Source organism: Barbus barbus (assembly GCF_936440315.1).
Source record: "Barbus barbus genome assembly, chromosome: 23".
Taxonomy (NCBI): Eukaryota; Metazoa; Chordata; class Actinopteri; order Cypriniformes; family Cyprinidae; genus Barbus; species Barbus barbus.
The window spans coordinates 3827708-3845367 of NC_136751.1; the positions used below are offsets into that span (position 1 = coordinate 3827708).

At 39.8% G+C, this 17660-nt stretch overlaps 2 protein-coding genes across 6 annotated transcripts in view; both read right to left on the reverse strand.

Annotated features, from left to right (window-relative positions):
* Positions 1 to 496: 496 nt before the first annotated feature.
* Positions 497 to 11015, reverse strand: rnpepl1 (arginyl aminopeptidase like 1). Its single transcript, XM_079373796.1, has 11 exons — positions 8260 to 11015; positions 7107 to 7247; positions 6877 to 7028; positions 5399 to 5515; positions 5080 to 5315; positions 4782 to 4895; positions 4387 to 4499; positions 4168 to 4276; positions 3726 to 3950; positions 3485 to 3627; positions 497 to 2506 (listed from the first exon to the last, which is right to left on the reverse strand). The coding sequence occupies exons 1-11, from the start codon at positions 8935 to 8937 to the stop codon at positions 2240 to 2242; spliced, it is 2295 nt and encodes a 764-aa protein (XP_079229922.1). The 5' UTR covers positions 8938 to 11015; the 3' UTR covers positions 497 to 2239.
* Positions 11016 to 12377: 1362 nt separating this feature from the next.
* The window catches only part of abcc5 (ATP-binding cassette, sub-family C (CFTR/MRP), member 5), a 39505-nt gene continuing 34222 nt past the window's right edge, over positions 12378 to 17660 (reverse strand). For all 5 annotated transcript variants that reach the window (XM_079373603.1, XM_079373604.1, XM_079373606.1 and 2 more), the window contains 5 exons: positions 16085 to 16244; positions 15272 to 15350; positions 14904 to 15017; positions 14615 to 14779; positions 12378 to 13640 (listed from right to left, as the gene is read on the reverse strand). In XM_079373603.1, the coding sequence (XP_079229729.1) occupies positions 13539 to 13640; positions 14615 to 14779; positions 14904 to 15017; positions 15272 to 15350; positions 16085 to 16244 (620 nt within the window). In that variant the 3' untranslated portion in view covers positions 12378 to 13538. The remainder of the gene's footprint in view (positions 13641 to 14614; positions 14780 to 14903; positions 15018 to 15271; positions 15351 to 16084; positions 16245 to 17660) is intronic.

A 17660-nucleotide genomic window follows, 5' to 3' on the forward strand; every position in this document is an offset into this window, starting at 1 on the left:
ATAAGGGAAACTCTATTTCTATCCATTCTAGAATTGTGACTCTAGTAGTGTAGTGATTTAGGAGGTGAAAATACTGGGAAATTGCATGAAATTTGAAAGCATAACATAAAAAAATCAGTCAATAAAGCATTTTTTTAAACAATGGCACTTACATTTTTTAACTAAAATTTTATTGCAACAATGTAGCCTATGAATGAATAAAAATGCATGTTTTGCATTTAAAGAAATCCTTGGATTTGTACTTGAATTTGCGGTCCAATTTGAAGAATATGCTAGAAGTAAATTTTTTTTAAATGTAGCCTATTTTTTCTCTGATGATAATAGTAGATGCCAAATAGCTCCGTCCATTCTCGAGCTTACAGTTAATTTATTAGCGTATGGAAGCTTGCAATCGAGTGACTTTTAATTAATTTGACATTTGGCTGAAGACAATGATCCTAAAGAGATTGAGGCATGAGCAAACACTGACAAAGACTAGAGGATGAGAAAGATTTGACAGGTTGGATGAACAGAAACACAGGCCCATCCGTCTTACTGACAAACGGTAAGCATCGTTTTTATTGCATAATTGAAACGTGTATATAAATATTTCCTGATACTCAAAGTTAAAGTTGCGTTTGCCTATTACTGCATATTAACCAAAAACAATGGTTTACTTCTCATTACCGCGGTAATATGTTACTGTTTTTCCTAAAACAGTGTTGTTTGTAATGGTAAAGTAATTGTAACTACAAACCACAAATAGTTGTTCTTTCCCCAAAAGATTTAGCATCTACAACAATTCTATCCCAGTTCCATAGATGCTAAGTTGTACCAGTAGAAAAACCATGATACAACTCTAACAATGGCCTGAAGGGGTCACGTGGCTGAAACCACATATCACCGCACACACAGACAGGATCAGTAACACATTTACTCATTAAGGTAGACAACATTAGATGAGGGTGGAACACAACCCCTTTTATTGTTGGCTGTGCCGTGTTTAAGCCTCCAATCAATAAAGCTATGATTCTACAAGTTAGAGAAACCTGCTGCTGATGAGTGTCTGCCACATATGCAAGAAAGTCAAATTCAAGGTTGGATCCTCAGACACAACACAAAGTGCTCTCGGATGCATTTATTACCTGTAGAACTGAACCTGTGCTTGTGCTTGTAGTTAAGGCCACTGATGATCAGTTTGGACCCATCCACCTATAACCCCACCCTGAACACCCATCACACTCACTGCATTCTCACAAATCATAATCGGTTACCTTCTCTTCAATATAAGCTAATTTAAGGGAAATTTGCTATTATAAAATAAAAAAAATGGAGTGAAAATCACCACAACATCTCAATTCCTGAAAACAAGCTTTCACACGACGCAAGTAGGACAATGGTTACCAATGTCACCCTAGTATGGCTCAAATAACAAATTCAGGCTGTTCGTTTGAACAGAAGTGTTGAAAGGTTTGAAAGGCACTAACATGGCTCCACTTCTTCTGTCTTGATATACCTGAGACTTAATGTTGAGTGGTTAGCACCAGGAAAGAGAAGCTTGAGAAAGACAGATTCCAGTTTAAACAAATAGCAAACAATCTATTTATCACAGACAAGCTGAGAGTGTGTTGGTTCTGCAGGATCTTCATTAGGCCATGATCAGATTTGCACAATGAGTACAGACTGTGTGCATTCACGCCAGTTTACAAACACTGTCCAGGAAGGCGATCAGTCAGGGATTGGTCCTCCTCAAAACACCTCGGTGTAGCTAGCAAAAGGAAAGTCTCTGAAATCTTGTCAAGTCCTCCAATTGATTTCTCAGAGAACAGATGCAAACACAACATGAGATGATGTGCATAGGCCAGAGGAACATATGCAAAACACACACAAAAATAAACAACATCCACACACTAGGTAATGGGTAACAGATGGCAACCAGTATCCTTCATACGGACATACCCCTATCTATATGCGCACACTCACACACACACATGTGATGGCATAGTAACCATCGCAAACATTTGTCCTCCACTTTGTTCCACAGCCCTGAGCAGCTTTATGTTTAGCTTATGAAAATAAGTGTCTGCCTTTATAAATAGACATCCCAATGTTGGGGAGAGCGTGTACACCCATCAGCGCTGGCCTCCCACAGTGCATTGCCAAATGGTCCAGTCTGAGCCAAGGAGTTCAATTTCTGTCCTGTTCCTGCCCTTCTGGCTTTTCATTTTAAACCTTCTGCTTCTTCACAGAAGTTTTGAACTCATGCGGACACATTGACGTCTCGTAGGGCGATGGTCCCGTTGGCAGACGGGTCCGTGGGCGACGAAGGGGCAGAGGGTGGTGTTGTGAGTAGAGATGGAGCTGTGCTGGTGTTGAGGGCGCTGCTTTGGAACAGTATCTGCTGAAGTGTCCTGCGTAGATTTGGGTGCAAACGGGCCTGAGTTTGATAAAATACCTCCACAGCAAAACACTTCATCACCCCTCCGCACAGATCCTCGTAAAGGGGCACTGTGTACATCCGTGAGGTCTAAAAAGGAAAAAGAGGAACGTTAATAGACAACCCATTGCTAAAACAGACCAAATGAAACATTTCTTTTCTATAGGCCTACATAAAATGCCCCATTCTTCATTTAAAACAGATCTCAGTAAGGCCAAAATGTGGCTGATGGCCAATATAAGTACAATTTTTTATTTTAATTATAATTATGAGTATAATCTTTATTTAATGTTTAAGAAATTTGTAATAATTTGAAAGTGAATTATATTAAAAATAAAGTGTGTAAAATAAATATACTTTAGATGACAACTTCCTGATTCTGTAATCTGTAAAATAAAGAAATATTTAAAAATATATAAATAAAAAGAAAGTAAACAACAGGGTACTCTGGGAAGTTTGTGTGTATTGGAAATCATTTTTTCAGCTAAATCCATGATAACACTCATTTTACATACAGCACACAGCAAAAATGACATGAATATTATGACAGTGGCATAAGTGGCAAATTCATAAACTTATTACAGTCTCTTAGGATGAAATGTAGCCATGCTTGACACAATAAACTTTAGAATATCGTAATCAATACAACATGCTTTCCATGAAGAAAAAGAAACCAGCCAAACTGGTTGTGACTGAGCACATCTCTTTACAGCGCTGAAAAGAGAGACATGACGTCATAAACAGTCAATAGTCAAAGAGTAGCCGAGAGTGTTTATTAGAATCACTGGAATGTGGATGCCCTTTAAGGAAAACTCAGTTTATAATGAGTGGAGGGGTGAGGGAGAAATAGAGAGCGCCAGGCACTAACTCACTGAATTACACGCTTTTATAAACCAGACTGTCCCTAGCTTAATAGTGTTTGTGCCCTCTAAACACAGGCAAAATAAGATACTGATTTGCTTCAACTCATCTTCAGACCACACAAAAGGCTCTTACAATCAATATGGAGATGCTACATTAATGTATTATCAGTTACAACCCAAAAGGCACTTAAGTCACAAAACTCACATGTTTATGCAAGAAGCTGCGAACTCGGGGCAGATCAGGATAAAAGCTGTTCCGCACAACAATCTGTAGCCATCGAATCTGGACTTCAGCGTTCATGCCGTCCAACAACGCAGAGTAGCAGCTCGACAAAAGACTTATCACCTCTGAAAGGCCAATCACATTTCATATTACAAGAGAAGAGATGCCAAACATCAAAGCAATGGGGATAATGTCGACAAACTGCGAAATGGATTCTTAATACCTTGAGGCAGAGGTGAGCGGTCTAGAAGTCGGTCCAGGAAGAGGACGGTTTGAAAGGTGCTCCAGGAGGAGAGGTCAAATGTAGAGATCACCTGTGGGTCAGGGGCATCCACGCCCCAAAGATCACACAGGTGCTGAACAGGGCCTGTTAGAGCTCTACCCGCCGAGAGATCTGGTTCACATAACGGTGGACCACAGCCATTTAGCCATCGCTCAAATTCCAGACCTGAGAGGGGAAGGAAGAAGGAGGGGAAGAAGTGTCACATTTCTGTTTATTTAGCCTCCATCTCTTGCACTGCTAATGTTGCTCTGACCCCTCACTGGGTGTTATGACTGGCTCAACGGGGAAATTCCAAACTGAGGACAAATGAAGCGCAGTGAGATGAGTAACTATAAGTGTCTCTGTGTGTTAATCATCATCTCTAACAGCTGTCGAAACTCACCCTCTCGTTGAGCAACGCAGCTCTCCTTCAGCTCAGGGAAGAAGCCAAGGAAAAAGTCCAACAGATCCTGAGCGATTACACTGCTGAATCTGAACTTCTCAATGTAGGCCTACACAGTGCACGGTGGAAAAAGTCACAAACTTCATGTGTGGACCATGCCATATATGTAAAGTGGAGCATAAAAATTCACATATGTGTGGTGAATGTCATGTTTCTCACCCTAAGAAAACTATCAAATCTCTTGATGTCGCCACACAGCTGTGAGAGATAAGATACAAAGCAGAAGCCTTTCTCATAGGTGAACAGATTCATTAGACTGCTGGGGTTTACACCTTCGGAGAAAGAGAAGGAAAATAAACAACATGGTACATTGACCCATGAATCATGGGTCTGACGTTATTAATATTTAAGCACATTTTCCAGACAAGCTGAACTTTGCAAATGAGCGTTTTCCTAGCTTCTGTCTTTCTGAAATCTGAGTAACAAGGAATTTTAGATGCATTTACCACACAGCTATTTCAGGTGTACGGAAAAATCACCAAGTGCCAAACCCAAGGTCTCTTTCAGACTCGTACTCATACAAAAGCTGGTTTATATTGTTAAAAAGGTTGTACCTGGCTCAAATTTGGCCTGCAGCTTACTGACAGGATTGTTGTCTCCAAGAAGACGCATCTGTCTGTGAAGAGCATCTAGACGGAACACAGTCTCAAGACAAGTGAAGGCTTCTCCTGAATTAGAAAAATGAAAAGATAAGGAGAGCATTGTGGGATATCAGCAGGCCTCTGCACACTGCTGGGGCAAATGCAAACACTCCCATATCACTGGCATCATAGTGAAATGTATGCATAAACTATTGCAAAAGGCCAACATGGTGATGTTTCTATGTTTGGATATGTGTGAGGATGTGTATACCATAGGCCTCTGTGGTAATGCGCCTCTGAGCATAAGTGGCCAGACCCTCACTGAGCCACATCTCTTCCCAGGTAGCATTGGTGACCGCATTGCCAAACCAGCCGTGAGCAATCTCATGGATGACATCAATCAGCAGAAACTCTTGACTCTCCAGTATGGAGGAAATTATGAAAGTAAGACAGGGATTCTCCATGGCAACGATGGGGAATGAAGGAGGAAGGAATACTATGTCGTACCTGTAAAGGGAGAGATGGGTTAAAGCCTGATTATGAGGCTTGATGTGAACAAGATTGATATGACTGGAAAATACGAAACTGACCTTCCCCATACATAAGGCCCAAAAAGGCCCTCTGCCACATTAAGCCAGCGCTCCACACTGCCGCCTAGTTTACTGACCGCACACGTCAGGATGCAGGGCTCTGCCCACACACGACTCCTAAAAGCAGATTGTGGCTGAGGTAAAGCACTAAAAACTAATGAAGACAATTGATATATCCTACAACAATGAGCCTGAGATAATTGGCACATAAGCCATCTTAAAAAGCCATAATTTCCAGGCTGGTTATGCTAGATAGTAGTGGTTTGGTTTTGATGTAGCAGATGAACCAGCATGGTTTTTCTGAGAACTGTGTTGACCAAAGTAGCACGTTCATTCTGATAAAGATAGGCAATTGATGTGGTCTTGACAACTGTGCCTATTTGAGACAAACCAGCACACTAGCATTCTAGACTGGACTGTTTAAAACAGCATATGCTAGTATCAAACTTCAGGGCCCATATTCACAAAACATTTCATCTTGCCACTAAGAGTTCTCCTAAATAGCAGTAAAAGTTTTTAGCTAAGATTTCTCTCTTAAAACCTATATTCACAAAGCTGCTGAGACTAATTTTACTAAGGAATAGTGAGAAGTCTTAAGCCAAGAGTAAGGGCTGGGTTGACCTTGTTGCTATGGATGATGTCAGCATGCTTACTAACAGTGATTGGCTGATAGTCACTGTCACAGATTTATTCATAGAAATATTGTCGAGCACAATATTATGTTGCCGTATTAAAATAAAGGTTAAAAAAAAAAAAAAAAAGTTAATTGCCACATTCAAATAAAGATTTTAAAATACAGAATAAGTCACTAATTAAGAAAGTAAATGTTCAGCTAATTGTCAGCCTCTTACATGTATGCTTCTCAAAATTTGTGAATATGCATATAAACAGCCTTTTAATTAACAGAGTAGAATAATCATGGCTGATAGTAATACATGCAAACGTAAAAAAATTAAGAAAAAGCAAACTGGACACAAGAACAGCTGTTACTTCTTGCCCAACTGGTTAATGAAAACAATGATATTATAATCAAAGGAAAATCTGGAGTTGGGGTAACCTCCAAAACCAAAGGCGATACCTTTTTAAAAGCTCAAATATTTCTAAAATGCTATGTTCCGAGGCAGAATGCCAGCAACAGCCATTTTAGGATCGCTTGTGGCTTGGTCTTAGCCCTCTTCACTACTCCAAACGTTTCACAAATTTAGGAGCTAGTTCTAGTGTTAAAACACATTGTGAAATACTCTTAGAGCAAATTTGGAGTCCTAAATTTAGGACTGACATGCCCATTCATTTTAAGATTTTCTCCTAAATCGGCACATTTTGAGTTACTTTTAGCCTTAAAGGAACACTTCACTTTTTTTTGAAAATAGGCTCATTTTCAAATGAGCCTATTTTCCAAAAAAGTGGTGTGTTCCTTTAAGATGTTTTGTGAATACGGCCCCTGTTGTTTTCAGCAGGGATAATCAGTTCTTATTTACCTGGGCCCAATGTCTGCATGCTGTAGGTCTCCTGCCACCAGGGCAACCAAGTAGGCTGGGACAGGGTACTCCATAGAGAAATGAAAAACCCTGTCCTGTTTAGAGTATGCACTTCTTGAGGCACTCATCAACACTGTAACACCCTCTGGTACCTGTAACGCAATAAACATGATCTAAAACCAGAAAACAACACTGAATTGTTTTGGTGGATCTGAGCAGCTTAGACTTACCCTGACAGTGGCAGAATAGGTGCTTTTGACAGCTGGCGTGTCAAAACAGGGAAAAAATGACCGGTTGCAGACCGAGTGACCCTGAGTGAAGACCAACGGACGGGTTTGTCCACATGTCAGCTCGGCATCCAGCCACCAAATCTGATGAAGGAACCAGGGAACAATAAGGTGAGGGAGTACCTTTGGCAAATAAATGCTCCAGAAAATAGATCTGAGCATGCAAATGATTCAATACGGATTTAAGTAACAAGGTTTAGGCTGCATGGTTAATAGATAGGCACTAAAGCACTGTAATTTCATTTATTTTTTATACAGGTGAAGCAGTTGTGAATCCAAATGTTCCTGATGAAGTTGCAGAAACAACAGAAAACTACCCATATAGAGGTGAGCATCTAAAATGCCTGTTTTGTGTGTATATTACGCCCCTAAAATAGCACAGTGTAAGCAGGGCTCAGCAATGACCTTATAGCCTGGGGCCAGTTTTGGACCAGCTTACAGATGCTGATATAGCTGTATAGTTTCTGGCTAATACTGCAAATTATTATTATTTTTGTAATGATGAAAACTAATGAAAAATGTAATTTATGGCACATAATGCTACTAAACTCTACTAAAAACAAACAAACAAAAAACAGCAGTCAAAAGAGCATATAAGGTGCATTCAAAATGAAACCCCTCAGTGCAAGCGGGCAATGACATGTACAGGTTACAGTGTAAATGACACTAAACAGGTTTGTTTTTGTAATCAACTTGTATATCTAGCCATCTGTAATTGCAACCTGTTTAACACAGCCCACCTTCCAGTAATTACCTCGTGCACTCATAATCATGACCTGGTTAACTCTAGTTATCCACTTGAGGGGATATGTCACTACACTGAGGTCATTCTTATCAGTATAGCTCAGACGCTCACTGTTTTCTATCTTTGCGTGCGTCTAATAAATACATGGGGTGATACCACAAGCATGTTTACAATCCCACAGGACCCCTTTAATCTGCAGTAAAAGCGAACATGGCATAAAGGAGCAACATTAAGGCTCCGCTGCCGGGCTATTTTTAGTGGATATTGACTCTGTACAATAGTCCTGTGCAACAAAGTTATTATTAGCGCGTATCAGTGGCAATTCGTCAGCTGTCACCGTGTTGACCTTACCGCAGGGCCGTCTGTGGTAGTGTAGCGGATGGTGACACGGAAAGCCCGGTGCGGCCGGATCACCGCGGCAGGGAGGCTGATGTTCAGAGAGGATCCGTAATCGGTGAACGGTTCTATTCGGTAGGTGAGCGACAAAAACACGTCGGGAGCACCGGACGCGCCGGGCACCTTGCAGTCCACGGAATGAATTAATAACGAAGGATGCGTGTCCAGAATGAGCGACTGGACGCCGGGCTGGACGGGCGTGAGCTCCAGGACCTGCCATCCCGTCATCCTCTTGACGGCGAAGTTCAGGTGGAGGTCCAGGTGGAAATGTCGGAGTTTAAAGCTGTGGAAGTTGGACGCCGACGCGACGTCCACCTGGCGACAGTGCGCCAGACTCCGGCCGCCCTCGCAGGACTTGTTACCGGGCACGGTCAGCACTTTCCGACAGCAACACAGCGTCGGCCGCTGCAGCTCGGCCATCGTAAAGTTTGGCGAAGAAATACACGATAACGTGACGACAGCGTCAAACTTTAAAAGCGGCGGTCTTCGGAGTCGAGCTCGGCGGAAGACGGATGAACAAGCGATCGAGTTAGTTACATTGTTGCTGGAGTTAAAGGGGCGGTCAAGGCTGGACACTCGGCGGAGGAGGAAACCGACTGAGGATAAAACGACCAGGAAGGCAGTAAAAGGCATTAAAACAGAGCACAAGTCTACGTGAAATCCATTAGAGCCGTAGACACGACTGACTTCAGCCCTCCGACCTCCATCTAAAGCAGAATATATCCGTGCGGATGTCCCGAGAGATCCCTACGGACAGATCGGTAAAAACTACCGGCAGAAGAAGAAACCCTGATGAGGAGAAACGATCTGAGTTTAGTGACTCCCTTAGAAAACAGGAAGTAAAAACAGGGGAGGAAATCACTTCGAGACGGGAAAGTTTTCGAGCTGCAGGGGGGCGCTGCGGAGCTCACGATCAACCAAAATATCAACAGCACTGCGTTATATTTCTTATGGATTACAATGTAGCCTAGTTTATATAAAGTGCCCACGTTACTATTATTAATAGACTAATTAATGTCACATCCGATGGTGCCTGCCTGGGACTAGTAATGCACCCATATTAAAATTCTGGGTGTTACTAATAAAACACTTAGCCTAGTTCATGTTATGGCCAAAAACCGATAAATGGCTACTTTTTTTGCATATAAGTTAAAAATAAAATACTAAAATGTAAGATGCTGAACATCATTACAGTAGATTCATTTGCATTCAAGAGATTTGCTAAAGATAAGAGACTTATATTAAAATATGAATGTTTTTAATGATTAACCTTGAGGCAAATGTCAAATTTGAGAAACAAGCATGCACAATTATATCTCCAATATCAGCAACCTACTGTATAAATGACAAAAATCTGCAATATTATCTAAAATGGTGCCACTACAATGTTTCTAAACAGCACAGAGGCAGCACTGAATGAGATATTTACTTAAAGAGATGAAAATGTTGTTCCAACCCTATATGAGTTTCTTTCTTCTGATGAACGCAGAATATATTTTGAAGAATGTAACCAAACAGTTGATGGACCCCATTGACTTCTATAGTGTGGAAAGGACCCCAGCAACTGTTTGGCTGTCTTTTATGTTCAAAAGAAGAACTCATACAGGCATGGAACAACTTAAGGGGAGTAAAAGATGGCAAAATTTACATTTTTGGGTGAACTGTCCCTTTAAATAGTACTGATTCAGACAAAATGTTGGTTTTAGACTTCAGTGATGCATTTGATACTGTCAATGACAAAGTACTCATTAACAGACTAAAAATGTATGTAGGACTCTCTGAGACAGAGCTTAGATGGTTCAGGTCATATTTAGCAGGCAGGGCAACTTTGTGAACATTGATGAATCTAACTGGGCTGCCTTGATACATGGAGTTCCTTAAGTTTCAATCCTTGAGCCTGAACTATTCGATTTATATATGCTCCCACAGGCCATATGATTGAGATCAAAGATATTGCTTATCACAGCTGTGCAGATGACACCCAGATCTACCTTGATCTCTCTCCAAGTGACTTCAGTCCCATAGTCTACCTGTGCCAGTGCATAAATAAAATGTACAGCATTCCAAGTTGAATAAACTAGAGGCGGTAATTATTCGGCAATAAAGATGAAACATCGAAGATGAATGCATACCTTGATCTCAAAAACTAAAAATGAACCATATAAAAGCACTGACTAAATCAGCCTATTACCATCTAAAACAGTACAAATCAGATCCTTTGTGCACAAATAAGAACTAGAGAAGCTTATTCATGCATTCATGAGCAGCAGGGTAGATTACTGCAATAGATTTCTTACCGGCCTTCCCCAGAGGACTATTAGACGGTTACAGCTCAAACACTGCTGCAGGCTCCTGACCAAAACCAAAAAACTGAGCTTATTATCAGTCATTAGGTCATTATATTGGCTTCCCGTTCCATTTCAGAATACGTTTAATTGTATGGAATTCCCATAACGGCCTTGTTACAAAATACCTTGCAGATATGCTGGTAAGAAGCCATTTAGCTAAAATTGCTGGAAAAAGCTTCCAAAAGTTATCAGGGATGTCCCGAATTTTGCTACTTTTATTATTTCTTGTGTACCTTTTATGACTAGTAGTTTTTAAAAGTCATTTTTATGTAAAGAACTTTGACCTACCATTGACATGTATAAATAAATTGCCTACAGATTCCAGAATGGATGAAACATAAACAGGACACATAAAGAATAGTTTACCTGAAATGAAAATTGGGTCATTTATTTACCATCATGTAGCTTGGAACATAAACGAGCTATCTAGCAAAATGTCTAGTTTGATTACAATAAAAAAAGTGAAAGAATACCAGCGGTTATCAAGCTCCACTGACAGATGAGTGCATTATAAGTTCACACAATTCTGAACATTTTGCTAAATAATCTGTTTCTCTTTCTTTTAAGCAATATGATGGCGATTAGCTGAATTAATGTTTAGGTTTGGATAAACTATTCCTTTAGGTATCATGCACAAGGGACAATCGCTACAATAGTTACTGAATCCCATCATGTACGGTGTCTGAAATGATCCCTTTAACCCCAGGTTTCTCCAGAGGGACTGTTCTTGGGAGAAGTGTCAACTAAATGAATAACCACAGTAATGTTATATATTGCAGTAAACCCTTGCTGCAGTTGGTTGGCACAGATAGTCTGTTGGGAAAAGAGCCATTCTGCATAAACATATGATACTGTATTGGCTGCTCAGGTCCATTTACAAGTGTCCTGTTGTAATCTCTGAAAGTGCTGGTTTCCCTTGTCATCCTGGACACCGTCCTGCTTTCTTTCATTGGGCAGATGTGTTTGTGAACTGGACGTGGTTTATAGTTTATGTACTTTCTCCAAAAGTAATTATATTTCTCATCAACATAAAGAATGAATGGAATATCTATTAGCCTATATGTGACCCTGGACCAGTCATAAGTAGCACAGGTATATTTGCAGCAATAACCAAAAATACATCGTATGGGTCAAAATTATCTTTTTCTTTTATGCCAAAAATCCTTAGCATATGAAATAAAGATATTTTGTAAATTTCCTACCGTAAATATATTAAAACTTAAGTTTTGTTTAGTAATATGCATTGCTAAGGGCTTAATTTGGACAACTTTTTAAAGGCAATGTTTTGATTTTTTAGTTGTATCTCGGCCAAATACTGTTCTATCCTAACAAACCATCCATGAATGGAAAGCTTATTTATTTAGCTTTCAGATGATGTATAAGCCTCAATTTTGAAAAATTGACCCTTATGACTGGTTTTGTGGTCCAAGGTCACATATACTCAAGTATATCATTTTGTCTTTGGGTCTTTGTCTCCCTCAGAAATTGTAATGTTCTTTTGTTAGCATTGGCATAATTGTGCCATTTAAGGTGAACAGAAGTAAAAATATATTGGAGGTAATTATTATGAGGAAATGGCAGAATAACAGAATTTAATTGGTGAAAAGGCACGCAAATTATAATTTAGCTTCAGTGTATAGTGACCTCTTCTATATGCATATCACTCTGGTATTACATTTTATTACAGTTAATTCTCTGTCAGTAATCCAGAAACAGAGACACAGAAAGGGTAAACCTAAAATAAATTTATTGAGACAGCGGAGAGACTGTACGCTCTCCTACTCTCCTTCCACCCTTGTCACAAGGCAATTAAGAAATCATGCTAAGGCTATGGAAAGAAAAAAAATGGAAATGACAGACATATTTGCAGGGTCTGATGAGGGGACTTGTTGGAAATCAGATTCCCCTTCATGCACACCACAAACGACCATCAGATTCAGAAAGTCCATTCAGAGCGATCTCTTTGTACCAGTGCTGTGATAGACAACATAAAACACACACAAAAAAAACAAAAAGGCCCGTTCTAGCAAATTTGGCCTGCTAAGATTATGCTCGACGAGCGTCTCTTTTGGGACAAAGTCAAAACAACGTCAGTGACCTCCTGCAGAGGTGAATACAAAGTGCAAAAACAAGCCAAAATGAGAAATGCTTTCATACGTAAAAGAGAAAAGAAAAAACCCACATAAGAGGAAAAATAAAACGAACAGGCAAAAATGTTAACAGTGGAAATAGGCTATAAATATACAAAGGCCTCTTAGCTAAATAAGACTGAATCCTTGGTGTGCTGAACAAGGAGACAGTAAATAAGCAGCACTGTTTCTCTTAAAGAGTCCCACTTACTCAGTGCTTGTACAACATCCTGTGGACAACGTCACCTGTGCCAAAGTTTAGGGTTCAAGTCACAAGACAACATTTACACATGTACTGAAGACTGTCAAGTTGTCAAAAATATTCAACTGTAATGAAAGATGATACATCTGAATGTATGTATATATTACATACTGTACATAGACCAGCAGAATCAATACAAAAAGGACTCTGCAACCACCTTGTAAATATATATACTCATATAAACAGAGATATGTACTCCGTAAAACATCAGTTTGCATGAATTGAACTACATGGAAACTGATTTCTCCACTTCGTTACGCAAATATCATTACAGTATCAGTGTTTCCTGACCTAATCGTTTAAGCTCACAAGTAGTACATCTTAACAGGCATGCCCCTAATGACAGCCCATGAGTTTCATGGAAATACAATACTCTCCCTCCCCAGTTCCCTATAGGTTTGCAGGAGGGAGTAACATCGAAGCAGCAATGACTGGAATATTAATGGAGAATGTTCCCTTCGGTCCTCGGGAGTGAAACCTTGGCTCGGACATCCTTTAGCCTCTTACAGAGATTTTGTTCTCCACCGCTGCCAGCATCGCACAGAAGCGTGAGTTTTCATTCGCCAAGAGCTTGGACGGCTCGTCAAATTCCACCACCTGGGTCAAAAAAAAAAAGGAAAGAAAAAGAGTCAGTAAACAGAAGAACCACAGAAAAAAAGGCTTCTTTCATCAAATACGTTTGAAAGAACCGTGGAGCATTGGATTACGTCCCACCAGAGTCAGAAATTAAGGGGGGCTCGGGGCAAAAATGCCACCAAAGTGAACAAAAATGACATCCAAATTCAAGACAAATAGGCAAAAAATGCCCCTGCACAACTAAACTAAATCTGTTCTTTGAGCATTAAAACCAATCACACACATTTCTAATGAGCTTATGAATCCAATGGCCAATCAGAGGCATTTCAATTCGTTTTGTTCACTGCAGGCATTCTGAAGAATTCTCTCATCATAAACAAGAAAGTCAGTGTCACAACTTTGTAACAACTTTGCTCGCTTTCTGTATATAACTTCTTCCCATTTATTTTTCATGCTACCAAAATAAATAACCAATTTGAACTCTTTCATTTCTAACGCTTAAAAAGCAATAAACAAATTCATAGCTTGTTTCCTCAAACACGAAAACTTTTTTCCACGTATTCTGTTAATCGACATTAAAGATCATTATTACAAAAAGAGCATTTAACAACAATAATTTGTCATACTCTGTAATGAGATCCTATTTTATTGATATATTTAAATGTAGGCTATTTACATTATGCAACTGTGGTGTAAATATATATAAATGCCATGAAAGATGCAGCTTCTGTTCCATTTTTGCAGCATAAAGATGGCTTTCGGTGATGTTGATAAAACTTGACCGGCCTATAGCATTCTGATTGATTGATTAATTGGTTTAAGTATTTAATGTAAGTAATTGACATTTAATACAGGTAATTAAAAAGATTTCCCTTAAAACGTAAAAAAAAAAAAAAAAAATCCAATGCCCTGGAAATCAATTCCAGGGGGCAAATATTGCCCCTTAATGGAAAGTTTTTTTTATCCAAACTAGGTATTAGACCGCTACACCATACCTGTCCCTGATTGAGCACCATGATACGGTCGCAGTTGAGCACCGTTTGCAATCTATGTGCAATGGTCAGCGTGGTGCAGTCCTGGAACGCATTACGAATCGTCTCCTGAATCAAACAGTCGGTCTCTGTGTCCATAGCCGCTGTGGCCTCATCCAGAATCAAGATCTAAAAATCGGGACGAAACAAATTGGATGACCCGGTTAAATGAGACAAAGTCTGTTCTGCGTTATCAGCTAATCCCAGTCAGCTTTCTCTAACAGACAAGATCAAAGTTGAGCTGTTAACTCACCTTGCACTGTCTCAGAAGAACTCGGCCCACACAGAGCAGCTGCCGCTCACCCACGGAGAAATTCTCCCCGTTTTCCACCACCTCGGACTCCAGCTTTAAAGGCAGCTGAGACACCTGAACAACAGAGAGGAGATGCAAGACATCAATTACAAAGATTCAAAGCCGTGGGAAAACTGAAAGAAACCGTGATAAGATGGAGGCAAGAGCAACAAGAAGTAATCGGAGACAAACTCTGAGATTTCATATATGCCCTTAGGTGTGCCAGACAAACTGAGAAGCTGCTGTGTGACAGAGTGGGCAACCAGAAACTACATCGCCTGTAAACGTAATACATGATGTGTCACTTTTGAAGGGTTTCTTTAGCTTACACATTCTTTCATGTGTGTCCTCTCCAGGGCATCCCAGATTTGCTCCTCTGAATACTGGTTAAATGGATCCAAGTTGGATCTGTGTGATAAGAATACAAAATAGAAAGCAGATGTATGAAGAAAACTGACAGGTAAATAAATTCATATGAAGCAGGATTAACTCGTGTCAGCATTTCCTAATGTCAAGTCACAATGATATAGCACTTTATACAATATAGATTGTTTCAAATTAATGAAACAAGATAATTACAGCATTAATTCATCAAATTTGAAACAAATTCAATTTAAGCTGTAAAGCAGCTCTACAGAAGTCAATGATATCATTATTGAGCTCAAGTCAGTTCAGTGCCGATTCAATTCAGTTCAATAACAATGTCAGTGTTGCACAGTTAGTGTCATGATGCAACTTAATTCAGTTTAGATTTTGTTCTCGATGCATGCGAAGCGGCAAGCTATAACATTACCCACCCAGTGCACTGCGCACAGGTCAAGTATTGTAACGCGATGCTTACAGTGCAAGCAATAACAACTTCAACCCCATTTGCTGCTGACCTTTTGAACTGCAGCCTATGGTAACTGGACTAGATTACTCAACACAGATTGCAAAATGCTTCCTGTTCTATGTTCAAAAACATATTACATGTTCTTTCATTTGTTTTCATTTGCTTTTCAAGCTTGCAGTTTTGGTAAATCGTCCTTCTGGAACATTTTTCATGTGAAAGGTCCTGACGCATGAAGCCCAAACATGATGTGTGTGAAATGGTGTGTGGGAATCAGTTGGATACAGCATAAATCAGAGGAATTCCCGCCTACCTGACAGTACCACTGAAAAGCACTGGCTCCTGTGGAATGATTGACAGTTTGCTGCGCAAATCAGCAAGGCCAATGTCACAAATGTTGACACCATCGATCTTAATGGAGCCGCCACATGGTTCTACCAGCCGGTAGAGAACCACTCCCAGAGAAGACTTTCCTGAGGACATGAGAGGGCAGATTTATTGTTTTTCTCTTTATTACACATTTATCTGGTTTCTCCTTCTATTTTCACCATGAAAGTCATTTCATAAAAGGCCAGATTCTAAAAGTTACCCTTAAATTGAATATCTGTCTTGCACAAGAATTAATTTTAAAAGTTAATGATGTCTTGATAAACTTTTATTATTACCATAGGCACTTTATACTTTATTAGGTATTTAAAACCATAAAGAATATATATTTTTTTCACACATATATATACACATATACATACATACATATATATATATATATATAAAACAGTATATAGTTGGCTGTGGAGTCAAGACATTTACAAACATGATTAAAAGATGAATATGAGTCAAAACTACAGAATGTCAGATTTTATTATTGGGTGATTCAACACACAGATGTTTTACCAGCTAAGAAGTTCAGCACTTTTAGAGTTTCATCCCTCTATCTGATGTGAGCATAAGTATTGGAGCAGTTGCCTCACAGGTCTTTCTAAGTGATCAGCTGTGTCCTGTTGCATTAATTCTTCAGATATTAAAAGCAGGGAATGTGTCGTAACAGTTATATCCATTACTTCTGTATTCTGAATCTTGCATTCGATGATGAAACACACAAACCAGGATGAAGACGAGGGAGCTGACTTTGAGAGAAAAGCAAGCAATTGGATGCTAAAAGAAAAGAGGAAGTCAATTAGAGCTCTAGCAAAAACAAAGGGCATGGAGAAATCAAGAGTTTGGAAACCACCAGCAACCAACAACGACCTGATCGGCTGAGAAAACAACAGTAGTTGATGACAGACAAATCATAAAAGCTGTGAAAATGACGTGTCTGTAAAATCACCAACAACTTCCAGAAAGCTGGGTGATGCTCTGACAATCTACTGTCCTCAGGAGACTTTGACACAGATGCTACACAGCAAGATGCAAACCTCTGACCAGCACCAGAAATAGAAAGGCAAGATTAGAGTTTGCAAAAAAGCACAAAGGTGAGCCAGAAGAGTTTTGGAACTGTGTTTACGGACCGATGAGACAAAGATGAACCTTTATCTAAGTGATGGGAAAGAAAAAATGTGGAGAAAAAAAGGGAACTTCAAATGATCCCAAGCATACAGCCTCATCTGTAAAGCATGGTGGAGGTGGTGTCATGGCATGGGCATGCATGGCTGTCTCTGGAACAGGCCCTCTCAACTTTACTGATGACTTAATGTATGATGACAGTAGCAGAATGAATTTGGAAGGGTACAAAACCATCTTGCCTACCAATATTCAAGAAAATGCCACCAGATTCATTGGGAAGTGCTTCATATTGCATCAGGACAATGACCCAAAACACCCTGCCAGTTCAGTCAAGGAATTTATAAGGGCAAAGAAATGGAAAGTCTTAGATTGTCCAAGTCAATCTC